Source organism: Agrilus planipennis, unplaced genomic scaffold, assembly GCF_000699045.2.
Source record: "Agrilus planipennis isolate EAB-ADULT unplaced genomic scaffold, Apla_2.0 scaffold6, whole genome shotgun sequence".
In the NCBI taxonomy this organism is placed as follows: domain Eukaryota; kingdom Metazoa; phylum Arthropoda; class Insecta; order Coleoptera; family Buprestidae; genus Agrilus; species Agrilus planipennis.
The window spans coordinates 1,310,374-1,324,946 of record NW_020439302.1 but is presented as its reverse complement, the minus strand read 5'-3'; the positions used below and the strand labels follow the sequence as shown (position 1 = coordinate 1,324,946).

Genomic DNA, 14,573 nt, shown 5'->3' with positions numbered 1-14,573 from the left:
AGATATTCCCAGATTTACATAATGGTGCGAGGTAAGGTAGCACTTTGGACGACTGTTCGCTCTGTCTTCGAATACATTCTGTCGTCGTCATGTGCTTTTCATTTGCCTATCAGCTACTTCATTTTAATCTCACACCGTTCGCGTTTGTCTGGTGGTTGCAGCATTCGTTACTCGATTTTGCCTCGGTGTTGTATCCTTTCATTCTTCTTCTACTCCTTATTCTTCGTCGTGAGAGATATTTGTCGAAATTCAAAAGAGAAAAACAAGAATCTACTGTAATATTTGCGAGTTTGCAATACTTACCCATCTACCTACCCATCTATCTTCTGTTTTAATCTAATTTTAATTTATAGTATTTATGTGTAAATGATATATAAGGTCAATAAAAATCTATTAAAACTAATGAGTTTCTGCAATTTTAAGTGGCTCAATAATTAGAGTGATTTGATAGCAATTCTTCTAGGGTTAAAATTGCACTCGAAACCTAACTAAGAAAAACTGTCCATGACAGAAAACATTAGGTGGTTGTATATAGGTCTAATATCCAAGGGTGGCGGGTGTACTTAGGTGCTGTAAAGCCGCAGTTCTGCCAAATAAATCTTAGTGCATTTTTGCAATCCAATATCTAAAATCTATTGATATAATTTTTCCGATCGTCCTGTACTGAATAGTAAACCAATGAATTGTCTCTCTGGGTTTGTAGTCGAGCACGTCGTGTTATCATCTACAGGTATATCATTGAACTGGGCCGCAAGGAGCAGCTCTCCTTTGCGAGTGTTTTACATACCCAATGTTACCAAAACTCTGAATTGGTTCATACAGATGACAACATACTATAATGATACAAAACGTTCATGGTGATCAGTATTCTGTAGAAATATTCGGATGTGGATCGCGATTTTGATCTCGTCAACTTTACCTGCTGTCTCTTGACAATATTTAATAAACTTACTATAAACAGTGTCGTCTTATTGTTTAAAAATGTTCGGTAAAATTCATAGGGATGTCGACTTGTGGAACAGAACCTATGGGGGTTGTTCAGATTCAGGGTACATTTACCTGCCCTTTCCTTGAAAGCTTAATTTGGAAATTTAAATATTCAAAATATTGTTGATTTATACAAATATTATATGTAAGTGGTTTGGGTGTAATTTTAGGGTACCGACCTTTGCAGGTAACAATATCTTCAGGTTACTTTATCTTTAAGTATTCAAATAATATTAGAAACTAGTTGGCTAGCATCTTCACCCTTTCCTCTATCAGGGTGGAGATTGTGTTATATGTAGGCTGACACAACTCATAATAAAAAGACAAAAAAAGACAACGAGGCAACAATTAAGACTGCAATTAATAGCATCCGTGTATTAAAATCATCAAGTTATGGGTAGTAATAACTGTATATATTGTAAATAAATATTACTAAGTGCAGTTATTCGTGTTCTTCATCAGTGAGGTAGATTATTTGCACTTACAATCCTTCATAAAATTTGTGTGCTCCCTGAAAAAAGTGGCGCGGCAGCGCAAATAAATAAAAACAGGGGTAGACATTAGATGGCGTGCTGACGACATCCAAAGAGAGAACGAATACGCGAAAATTTTTGATTTCTACAATATACATCGGACTACTGCTACGGTGTTTGGTAGTATTTCTCACATTAGGAGCGATTATTTTTAATTATAGCAGTAGATCATGTTGAGCAGGTATTCTGCCGTTCTTACCTCGAAATAACTAAACGTTTACGTAGGAATCGGTTATAAGAGAGCACATTGACTGAAAAGTCTATGTAACAACGTTTCGAACATCAGCTAGAAAATGTTAAAGATCTTTTATGGCTAAAGTGTTTTAAGATGTGGTAAGCAATTTACCTTACAGTACACTAATACCGGGAATAACCGTGTCTATTGTTTGCAGCACTTATGTTAGCAGTGTCTGTAAGTGCAGAAAAAAAAATAACTAGTGGTAACAGTAACAGTCGTAACTTTCAAGTACCGAGAGACTCACCAGGACATTTATACGTACACGTACATATATATATATATATATACATTAGGCCCATTGTTGGTGAAATAGTTGCTGATGAAATGGTGCGGAACCACACTAGTCAATTAGAAATTTCAAAAAATGGCTCCTATCTATTGTCTAAAAGTCTTAATACAACGGCCCAGGTACGTGCCTTACCTCCGTCAATGCAGGAACTAACACTTTGCAAAAGTCATGACTAGTAGTGCCTTTTATCTCTTTATAGACTGTGACTAAGTTGGAGATTTTTCTCGTTTCGCTAGCTTGTGTTGAAATACCAGGTAGTCAATTAGAATCGCAATCAGTGCACCGCTAATGCCGTCGTGTTTCAACACGATAAAAAGTGCACTAACTACAATTAATTACCCAAATGTTTGTGAACACTGTTTTTTATTTCTACTGTTATTTTTATATTCTGTTAAGACTGTTATCATGAAATTCTTACAATATATAATCCTATAGGCAAATCTGTGCAAATATCTTCAGTCATTTTTTCATAGAAATAATAAAGTAATATAAGAATAATAATAAATACAATTATAACTTTGATCGAAATATTTTGGACTTTTTGGTTAGTTTACGATACTTTTCAGACATGTAAGTCATAGGTACTTTCAGATAGACGTGATTAAAAAAATATATTCAACATCTTCAACAATAAATTATGCATTTTCGTTCAAGCAACATAAATTAAAAAGAAATATGACAAGTTAAGACAAACAATGTGTAATTTCTATATACAGTGAAAATTTTGCCTTGTCTTTATGTTAATACGTGAATAGCAAAGTTTGTCGTAGGTTTTTTTGATATTTATTATAAAACGAGGGGATGAGAAACTAATATCATTTAAGGGGTAGGTATTGTGCTTTTCCTTGATGTCACAAAGGAATTTTAAATTCATTATTAATAATTGTTCGCTTTCATCAAGGGACGGCTAGGGTATTTTCTGAGAGAAAAACATGTTATAAAGCGCTTTATCTGAAGGGTGGTAGGTATATGTAAACCGAGGTCAAAATTTGTTTTTATTAACCCTAAGCTTTACAAGCAGAGCATGAATGTGTTTTCTTAATTTTTTTAACACCTTGAGGCATATTCTGTTATCATGAAGTGTATCGCAAAAACGGATATTTTACCTTCTTGTAGCTTAGTAGTAGAGTATTGGGGCGAAAAATCAGGAACCCGGGTTCGATCCCCGGCAAGAGATTGATAGCAGCAACAATTTTTTTCTCATTAATTTGAAGTGTGGAAAATACCACAAATGGCGTGGTGAGCGCCATCTGTAGTACAATGCTACATTTTAGGATTACGTATGCTCCAACAAGGTCCATTTAAATGTATGGATATCTACTTGCTGAAACGAATCCCGGCGTAGCTCACCTCAACGTGATAGGCACGTTACCATAACCGAACAAAATAATTCGAAGTGGTCTGTATTCTGTCGAAACTGCCAGATGCGGATCGCGATTTCGATCTTTTTGGATCTCATCAGCGCGCCGCAGGCAGCCCGACAGAACACAGACCAATCTTTACCTGCTGTCTTAAAAGCGCGTTTTAGAAAATATCTGTAGTGTGTAAAATGAATTCTGTAATTCACTGAAATAACACTGCAAAAGTTCAAAGTATCTTAATACTAAAAATAGTTTATTATACAATAGACAAAAGTTATAAATCGAAACGTATTTTCCAAAATATTTGAGAACTTCCACTAATTAAATGTAAAGAGTCGGGTGATTATGCATCACTCAACTGACAGAAGAAGTCATTTCTGAGCTTTATCTGCTCCTAATCTTTTTTTGCTATTCGTTCTAAATATTTCTGTTTCCTTTAATTTGGTCGTATACCAATTCTGCATATTTGTTTCAGGCCAGGGTCGTGTGAACCAATTAGGCGGAGTATTTATTAATGGAAGGCCACTACCAAACCACATTCGGTTGAAAATTGTGGAAATGGCTGCGGCTGGAGTCAGGCCTTGTGTCATTTCGAGACAATTGAGAGTGTCCCATGGATGTGTTAGCAAAATACTGAATAGATACCAGGTAACGAATTATAATAATTATTATTAGTACAATTTAATTTGCAACGGACCGTTAACGAAATTATGGTGCGGCCAGCGTTAATTAAACATCTGATTATTTTTCATTTGTCATTAAAAAATTTCAAGCACAATGACATAAAATAAACCAACTTCAATTTGTTGTTTTCCAATGTTTTATGGAATAGATGCACGTGGTCACCGTTTTAAAATTGCGACCTGCGAATTAAAGGCTGTTTCGATCCACAGTTACCAAAAGGAACATATATGGGCATGGAACATCATTCCAAATCTATCGTAATTAAGAATTTTTTGCTGGTAGCAATTTAAGCAAACTGAATCAAAGGAAGCTGGTGCGTGTATTGGCGGCTCAGCACCGGCTATTCTCACACAATAATTGACTTCTTAAGTCTGGTAATAGCTTTTCCGTTGCTCTGTGGCTACTATTCGATGTTAATTGTTAAATAAATTGCGTTTAGGCTATTGAAGGATTCAACAAGATTTTATCATTCTTAGGTATATCACTTTATCAAAAAATTTCTTGCTTCTAATTATTATTTACTGGGGTTTACCGTGGTTTCGTTCGCCTTGATGTCCTAAATACGTGTCAAAAATCATCGACGACAACATAACACTAATATTTTTATCTCGAAGGTAATTTTTTTTTTCGAATAAAAGGTAGCCTAAGTTTTAATAGTGAAGCTTCTCACATTTTTCCGATCCGACGGGACTTGAACCTTGACGAAGCTCTTGTACAAACTAGAGTGGGTGGATCGGCTTGTGAGTTTTGATGATTTAGGGAGTCGGACCGTAGATTCAACCATAATGGGCGAAGGTATTTTTAAAGAGAAACCAGACTAAGACAAGTCCCTGAAAGAGAGCAGCAGCTCTTTCAGTACTCAGGGTGGTAGAGATCACAAGGATCGGTATGACACTGTGATGCACAATACTGCGATGTGGCAGGCAACGGGAAGTCCGTTGACCAAAGGTTAGAGATTTCTGGAGTAAAGACTTTAGAATAATACCTAAATACAGGATCATTAGACGAAAATTAATTTAAAATGAGTGCGAATGATGAGGATAACTAGGATAGAGAAGGTTAGAAATGAAGAGGTATTAGAAAGAATAGGAGAATAGAGGACTCTATGGAAGTCGATAAGAAATAGGCGATAGGTTAATAGGATACCGTCTCAGGCATGGAGGTCTAGTCAAAGACACGTTAGAGGCAGAAACGGAAGTTAGGAGGGGTAGAGGTAGACCTAGATTAGATTACTGTTCGCTAATAGTTAAGGATGTGGGATGTTCTAGTTTTACGGAAATGCGAAGATTAGCTCAGGATAGGAAAGAGTTGAAGTGGGTGTCCAACCAGCCTTAGGACTGTACAAAATTTCATGATAGACTTCATACGTATCAGAGATCATCGGCGACCAGATAAAACTAATTTTTCTGTCCCTAGAGAACCGTATCTTTTTTTTAAATAAAAGATAACGTATGTCATTTCATAATGAAGTAGTTAATGCGTGAAATGGTACCAAGCAAATACAGAAACAAACAAACAAACTTAATATATGCATTTGTAATATTGGCTAGGATTGTTACCTATCTCATTGTATTAGTCTATTTAACAATTTATAGGTACCTATTAGTGTGTAGGTCTTAATATGGGCAGCAACACGTACTCCGATTAAAACTGATTATAAGTTCTTACATACATTTACCTATAAGGAAGTAATTTTGCCTGTCTGTCATGATATTAATAGCTCATTTTAATTAAGGGATTACAAAGGCCTTTCGCCACTTTCCGTCGCTGCACATTATTCATTGAAAATGCGAAGTATCAAAGCTTTCCATAAAGCAAACCGAAAGCAGCCAAGTACGTTGCTCTTCACTGATATGTTTTACCCAATAATGTTTTACAATGAAGCTTTTACACGTTATTGTCCTTAAGTGACAATATTCAATTGACCGTCACTCTATGTGACACTTTATTAAACCAATAGGAACCGTGTTAATTGTAAACTAACGAACAGCCCAGTGGTTAAATTGACCGAGTACAAGAATTGGGATCTTGCAGTAGGAGGGGTTCAAACCTCAGCGGTATTGTAATCTAAAAAAAAAATCAATGCAAATTGATTTCTCGCCAGCAGTGGCATCCATGTCAGATTGTACCTTATACCTTAACCATTTAAAATCGTAAATTCTACATGAGATCGTATTCAAGATGGTGTTAGAATATTAAAATCTATCGTGTCGATTTATCTATGAAAGCTGTAGAATTGTAAAATACTATCAAAGTATCACCTGAGAAATTTTGCTGCACCAAGTGTTCTTGATATCTAAATAAGCATAAGAATTATGTATGCTTTGTAACACTCAATATTATAGAATTATTATTAATAAAGGTACTATAATTATGAGTAATTTTACAGTTTTAAGATCATGTGGTATAATACAAAAAAATCTATATTAGATACTATTGTTTACAGTTCGATGACAATTGGTTAGCAGTTGAAGAGAAGTTTGTAGATGGCATTTGAGTTTTACGTAATAGCGTAATACCTCTAGTTGAACTTATTATTTTAAAAACTTACGATACGTTCCTACAATAATTGGTAAAAGTAGGTTGGACTTTATATAATTTCTTGGACAATTATTACCTCATAATTAGTGTTGCATTAAATTAATAATGTGAAAATGACATTTTATCTGTAAGAAAAAGTCATAAACTAAAACTACATCAATTCAATATTTTTATTATTTTTATCACTATGAGTTCGCAGTTTGCTATTCTAGATTTTGTGTCATATACAGGGGCAAAAAAATAGTATGCTTAGATTTGCGGATGATATAGTAGTATGAGCATCTAGCAAGGAGGAGTTAGAGATAGCTTTAAATAAAATGGAAGCGATATTGACAAAACAGCATTGTATGAAAATAAATAAAAGTAAAACAAAATTACTGGTCTGCAAGAGAAGGTAAAGCAGGGAAAGAGCGACTATAAAGATAGGAGACGAAAGATTAGAAGAAGTGGCTGATTTTAGGTATCTAGGAAGTCAGATAAGTCAGGACGGAAAAAGTAGTATAAAAATAAAGCGGGGGATAGCGCAGGGTCGAGTCGTTTTCAATAAAAAGAAGTCACTTCTATTCTCGCGAACGATTAATTTGGAAATTCGAAAAAGATTGTTAAAGGTGGATGTTTGGAGCGGGTGGGAAACATGGACGGTGGGCGCGGCGGAAAAGAAAAGGTTAGAAGCGTTCGAAATGTGGTTTTACAGGCGAATGATGAGGATACTGTGAATAGAGAAGGTTAGAAATGAAGAGGCATTAGAAAGAATAGGAGAACAGAGGTCTCTATGGAAGTCAATAAGAAATAGGCGAGATAGATTGGTAGGACAACTTCTCAGGCATGAAGGTCTAGTCAGAGACATATAAGGGAGTTAGGAGGGGTAGAGGTAGACCTAGATTAGACTACTGTTCGCAAATAGTTAAGGATATGGGTTGTTTTAGTTTTATAACCGAGCGGCATGGCCTAGAGGTTTAGACCATTGCTTAGCATTCGGGAGGATGCCGGTTCGATTCCGGGTCCGTCTGCCTTGGTCCAGGTTTTTCTGTGGTTTCCTTGGATCACTTAGGCAAATACTGAGGCAGTAATATTCCACAGATAATCTTTCAGTTTCTTCTGTCTTCATTTCGTCCGTCTCATCTTTCTCACCCGAACCACCACCCACCCATTCCCNCCAATTAACAAATTTTGCAAAGGTCCTTGAAGCTCTAAGCCCTTTCTTAAGGTGCCTTTAACTCTTGAAACTCCAGTTACTTTTTAAAATCCAAGGACTTCGATTCATCATCAATTACATCGACAGCAATTAGTATTCAAACTCCTAAGCACTTTGAAAGGGTCTGGGGGGTGCTTTGACTTACAAATTACAAAGCACTTTTATGGAATGCTTCTAAGACCTGAAAGAACTGAAAGAACTTAAGTTATTTAAGTACAAATTACTAAAGTTCTTCTGACATGCACTGTTCAAAATATTGCAATAATATTTTATGGAATTTAGGTCACATAGGCACAAATGATACAAAAATTCTCTTCGTTTTGAAAAATCCATTAACAGAGTGCAGTTAATTGGTGCTCTATGGGAAAAAAAGTAAACAGGTACGTACCAGTTAAAGTTGTAGGGCAATGTGAGATGACGATAAGGAGTTTAGATTTATCCAGTGACAGAATGATATTCATTATGGTCAAAAAATCATCATCAAGTGCTTATTATTGGTAGAGGTAACTTAGAATGTCATGGGTCATGACCTTGGGCTGCTAAATGACAGTACTTCGTCAGTTATCTAATTGATTTCTCTACATCATCAACACCCAAGATGAGTTATAAGGCCCGTTCTTCGCGCATTTCGTGGCCTATAAAGTTTCGAGAAACTTATCTCTAAAATTCTGTTAGTTGGTGTCGGCAAACGCCTTTTGAAAAAACTGCTCATTATGAATCAATAATTGATTCGCGTCATCGAATCATCATTAAATTCTTCGATTCGCTTGTATCGAAATATTTAAAGTTAGGCGGTGATTTTTTTTTACTTGCCTCCTACATCTACATTTTGTCGGCATTTTTTTGGTCAGACAAAACCGTTGACATACTTGGCCAATTTTGCACCCTGAACTATTTAAAGGTTTGATGGTGATAATTAAATTGCGGTAAACCGAAAACAATGCCGCCCACAATTCATCGGCCTTATCGGTGTTATAGCTATCGAACCCAGTGAATTACAATCTGGCGGCCTAAAGTAGTGGGCGGTTACCAGTGAGGCGTGGTTTCTCAATCTAAGCACAGTTTGTAGTCACAACATTGAGTTAGTCTTGTAGACCCAGTTGGCTTGATCACACAATTCACTTCAACAGTCAGTCACTTATTTGTTGTTATTGTTGTTGTTGTTTGTCATTTTTGTTACGGACAAAAATTGTTTTGTGAACTTTGGTCGGGGTTGGAAAAACCTCCCTGGTGATGAAAAACTGTGCTGTTTTGGTGTTCGGTTTTAAAAAGTTTTCCCGGTATCCTGAGTTTGAATAAGGACTTACCGTCGGCGCTTGGTATCACAACCAGATATTATAGATAGTGATTTTATCGGTTTAAGACGTCCCATTGGATAATAGTTGATCTGGATCCAGACTACCCAGATAACGAAATGACTGTTACTGGAAATTTGGGCATCATGCACAGGCCATGTTTTTCCGGATATCCATTCCAAGGTAAAAAAATTATCTACTAGATTTTAGACGAAGAAAAAGATTTTGCTTCTATAAAGTTCAAATCTTCATCTGCAAAACCTCATTCTTCATCTTCCAAAAGAGGGTCTCCTATGAAGAATTAAAAAGCCCCAATAGATTATTGTAATTGTCTAAAGATTCCACAACTTTGATTTCAAATCTTATCCATTGTGAAATTTGTATTAGAAGTAATTTGTTTGAAATCATAAATTAATCATTTTGGATAGTTTCTATCCACACGAGTGTTCAAAGTCCTTAAGAATCCTAGTGAATGCATAGGTATCTAAGAATTGAGCTCGGAAATTGATAAAATTTTCCTTCGATTCAATTTCCTAAAAGGGAAACAGTTTTCTATTGTACTAATAAAAGCTTCCTGTAAGCCAAGCTTAGCTACCCCATGATCAATTCAATCACAGCAAAGTATGAGCTCATAACATCAACCTAATAGGTATTAGCTGCTGCAAGCTGCAATCGTATCTTCGAATTCCTTTTGGTCATTTGATATACGCCTTCGAAGTGACATACTTTTATTTGTGATTGTCCAAAGCGGTTCTTAAGAAAATGTACTTTTAGGTAATTATGAAAGTCAGGAGGGGGTAAGACCCTTCCCCAACACTTGTATTGAGGCTAGTTGCTTCCTCATTTTGATTTAGTTCTCTAATCGCGGGTGGCTTGGAAACAGTTAACTATATGATCAACTTCTTTAGTTTTTAAATATAATTTTGTTGCAAAGGATTTATTTCAATTTTATTGTGCTATTGTTTTACAGGTAAGTTATTTATTTAATTGCTAATATTTTTGTCATTGCGTTAGTTCTTTAATTCTATTTATTTCTAATGTTGGTTATATTAAGCTCATGCACTGCAACTGCTATTAGAGTTAGGGTGTTTCTGGTGGACGACAATGGTCTCCGAAAAATTTATGGTTTTATGGTACCTTAACTGCCATAAACTACCCTTAATTGGGGTGTAATAGCTATATTACATCCATCATTGCAATTTGACTTTCCAATTTCAAGTTGTAAGGGTACAATAGAACTTTATTATACGGATTTAGTCATTTTTACAGATGTATTGAACCGTTATTTATTGTACCAATAGACGTCGTAGTCATAAGAATGGATAGGAGAAATTTCTAGAACTGTACCATTGACAAACCAAACGGTTTATGATTATTTCACCATTGTAGATAAAATCAAAAAGAGTTAAAAAAACTAGGTAAAATATTTATCTTCAGGTAGGTACCTGTGCACCTATATCTACCAGTAGAATTCCCAATGTTATTGACCGGAAATTGGATTTTTCTTTTTTGATTGCAATTGTCATAATAAGTCATCGTCATCAAAAGATCATCAGTCTAAAGACTAGACACGGACACGTACCTCCACTCAGCCTTATCCTGAGCCAATTTTCCATTTCCCGAAAACTAGAACATCCAACGCTGTTCTTCCGTTATCCCTCTTTATTCCTTAATCTACTTATAACTAGCTCTGCATGTCTCTCAAAGTCTCCTTCCATCCATGCCTCTCTTTCCTCATCGACTTCCATAAAGCCGCTAGTCCTCCTGCTCTTTTCATCAATACCTTCTTATTTAGAAGGACGATCTGTATTGTCACCCCCTATAACAACATTTTTTAATTGCTTCCAATTGTTTCTTATCCGTCGCAATTATACCGTTCACCTTTCACAAACCTGTTCCAAACTTTTTCAAATACTTAGGCAACCACATTGAAACTAAATGCAGGTTCACACTAGGATAGCACGATGAAACGCATTTCAGATGCGTATCGCGTAAAATCAGCTTTAGTATCTTCAAATGTCAAATAAAATTCTGGTTTATCAATTTTTTTTAGATTAAATATTGCTCAATAGAAATCCTTTAGGTATTATATTATAGGTTTCAACTTTAATAAAGTTTCCTGTGTTGGACACATGACAAAAAAGGCAGCAGCATTTTTATTTAATAACCAGTAAATTTAGACCGCGAAAGCCTTCATTGTATTGAGAGTAAACTGAGGTATAATAAATCACAAACTTATCTGTCATATTGACACAACCATCAATCGGAAAAAGAATTAATTCACCTACATCCCAAAACCTACGTTCATTTTTATGAATTATTTTTTATTGCCTCGCTGTACCACGCGCTCCCGGCCCACACAGTTAAGTATATGCTATTTCTTTTTTTGTTTATTATGAACATTGTTTCTGCAACGCGATTCTGATGTTTGTTGTTCATTCGACCAATTATGTGTTGTTTAATCTCATAATACAATTTCAATTTTGCATTTTTAAACTTTCGATATAGAAATTTATGGTGGTTATTCCGGGCAGCCTACATTATGTAATAAAAATTGATCAACCTTGAAAGCACAAGAATTTTTTAATTTTCATTCTTTCATAAATGATAAATTTTATATCTGTGTATTCCAAATGAATTTTTATTATTGCTATTAAACACATGAATACCTATTATCATTTGTCATATTGGATTTGGCCATACAGGTATATTAGGTTAGTCCTGGCTGCTTTTTCTTTTAATATCGCATGAAAATTCAAACTTTTGTGAACGTATAGATGGTCCTAAACTCGCCGAACGCTCAAAATCTTTTCAACAAAGAGTAACACCCCACAAGAGTTTTAAATTGTATTTGTTAGACTCGTATTTCTTAATTATTTATATGAAACGACGGCTGAATGAATTTGTACGAATTTTCCTACACCAATATGTTCAACAAGGTCCATTTATAGGTAACTTTTTGTGGATATCAACTTGCTGAAGTGAATCTACCACGTAGTTCACCATCTGTGGTTGGAAAGCAACTAAATCAAAAAAAAAGAATTCATGGCGGTCACAATCATATAGAAACTGCCAGACACGGATTGCGATTTCGATCTTGTTGTGTCTCATTAATGCGTCGAAGACAGTTTCGACAGAGATCCAATAAGATCGAAATCGCGATCAGTTTGCATTTTTATTTCAATTGAAAACACTTCGCTAAATCCATTTGAGTCCGAAATACTCCAGTGATAATTTTTATTAATTGAACCAAAAATGGTAAATAAAGATAATGCCTGCGTTTTTAGTGATTATTCCTAATATATATATAGTACATTATTGTACACTGCAATTATTTAATATTCCCGAAAGTTTCCCCTTTTTTAACCTAACACATGCGGCATAACAGTTTTCTCAGTATGTTTTTAAGAAAAGAAGTGATCGCAATTTTTCCCTTTTGGCATCACAATGCGGGGGATTTTGGAACAACAACATCCGCAAAAATATCAAACTAGCCATAATTATCGTAATATATAGACTATGGGGACACATTATCTCCTTAGTTAAATAAAAACAAAAGATTTAATAATTTTAGAAGTATTTTTTTATTGCTTAATTCGTATTTAACCAAATGGGTGGTTTACGATGATCTGTTCTGGTGTAGATTCGACCATCAAGAACTTACGATTAATCCTTTCTTACTAATTATAAGTTGGTATATCTTTGACATACGTACTTAGAAAATGGTAGGAATTCAAGTCTATAGCCGTCGAAGTATCTCAAAAAAAAACAATGGTCTGATTGGAAAAGCGCCTCACTTTGAAAAAAAATTTTCCAAGTGACTTGTTGTTTTCGAATAGAACCGTTATTTTAATAGGTAACATACCAGACTGTTAAATATTACATAAACTAGTAAACCAGTCGAAATTCTTTTTCTTCTTTTTCCATGTGGTGCTGTGGATGGCGTAAGAATAAGAATAGCATTTAACATTTTTATTAGTTAGACACCTAATATACCCGATGATGACGGATTGTAGGTACAGTTTTTGTTACTGAAAATATTGCACTCCTAATGATATCCTTTTTTTGTCTGATGGCACTCTAGATGAAGCGGTTACATAAGGAAAATAACTTGAGTAACAAGTTTTACGTTACATACATTGATAGTAATACGGTAAGTTATTTATTTAATTGCTAATATTTTTGTCATTGCGTTAGTTCTTTAATTCTATTTATTTCTAATGTTGGTTATATTAAGCTCATGCACTGCAACTGCTATTAGAGTTAGGGTGTTTCTGGTGGACGACAATGGTCTCCGAAAAATTTATGGTTTTATGGTACCTTAACTGCCATAAACTACCCTTAATTGGGGTGTAATAGCTATATTACATCCATCATTGCAATTTGACTTTCCAATTTCAAGTTGTAAGGGTACAATAGAACTTTATTATACGGATTTAGTCATTTTTACAGATGTATTGAACCGTTATTTATTGTACCAATAGACGTCGTAGTCATAAGAATGGATAGGAGAAATTTCTAGAACTGTACCATTGACAAACCAAACGGTTTATGATTATTTCACCATTGTAGATAAAATCAAAAAGAGTTAAAAAAACTAGGTAAAATATTTATCTTCAGGTAGGTACCTGTGCACCTATATCTACCAGTAGAATTCCCAATGTTATTGACCGGAAATTGGATTTTTCTTTTTTGATTGCAATTGTCATAATAAGTCATCGTCATCAAAAGATCATCAGTCTAAAGACTAGACACGGACACGTACCTCCACTCAGCCTTATCCTGAGCCAATTTTCCATTTCCCGAAAACTAGAACATCCAACGCTGTTCTTCCGTTATCCCTCTTTATTCCTTAATCTACTTATAACTAGCTCTGCATGTCTCTCAAAGTCTCCTTCCATCCATGCCTCTCTTTCCTCATCGACTTCCATAAAGCCGCTAGTCCTCCTGCTCTTTTCATCAATACCTTCTTATTTAGAAGGACGATCTGTATTGTCACCCCCTATAACAACATTTTTTAATTGCTTCCAATTGTTTCTTATCCGTCGCAATTATACCGTTCACCTTTCACAAACCTGTTCCAAACTTTTTCAAATACTTAGGCAACCACATTGAAACTAAATGCAGGTTCACACTAGGATAGCACGATGAAACGCATTTCAGATGCGTATCGCGTAAAATCAGCTTTAGTATCTTCAAATGTCAAATAAAATTCTGGTTTATCAATTTTTTTTAGATTAAATATTGCTCAATAGAAATCCTTTAGGTATTATATTATAGGTTTCAACTTTAATAAAGTTTCCTGTGTTGGACACATGACAAAAAAGGCAGCAGCATTTTTATTTAATAACCAGTAAATTTAGACCGCGAAAGCCTTCATTGTATTGAGAGTAAACTGAGGTATAATAAATCACAAACTTATCTGTCATATTGACACAACCATCAATCGG

General features: G+C 35.0%; 1 protein-coding gene across 1 annotated transcript in view; it reads left to right on the top strand.

Annotated features, from left to right (window-relative positions):
• Positions 1-21: 21 nt before the first annotated feature.
• LOC108743729 (protein gooseberry-like) overlaps positions 22-14,573 on the top strand; it is a 37,120-nt gene continuing 22,568 nt past the window's right edge. The window contains exons 1-2 of the mRNA XM_025978441.1: positions 22-31; positions 3,791-4,056. Of these exons, the coding sequence (XP_025834226.1) occupies positions 22-31; positions 3,791-4,056 (276 nt within the window). The remainder of the gene's footprint in view (positions 32-3,790; positions 4,057-14,573) is intronic.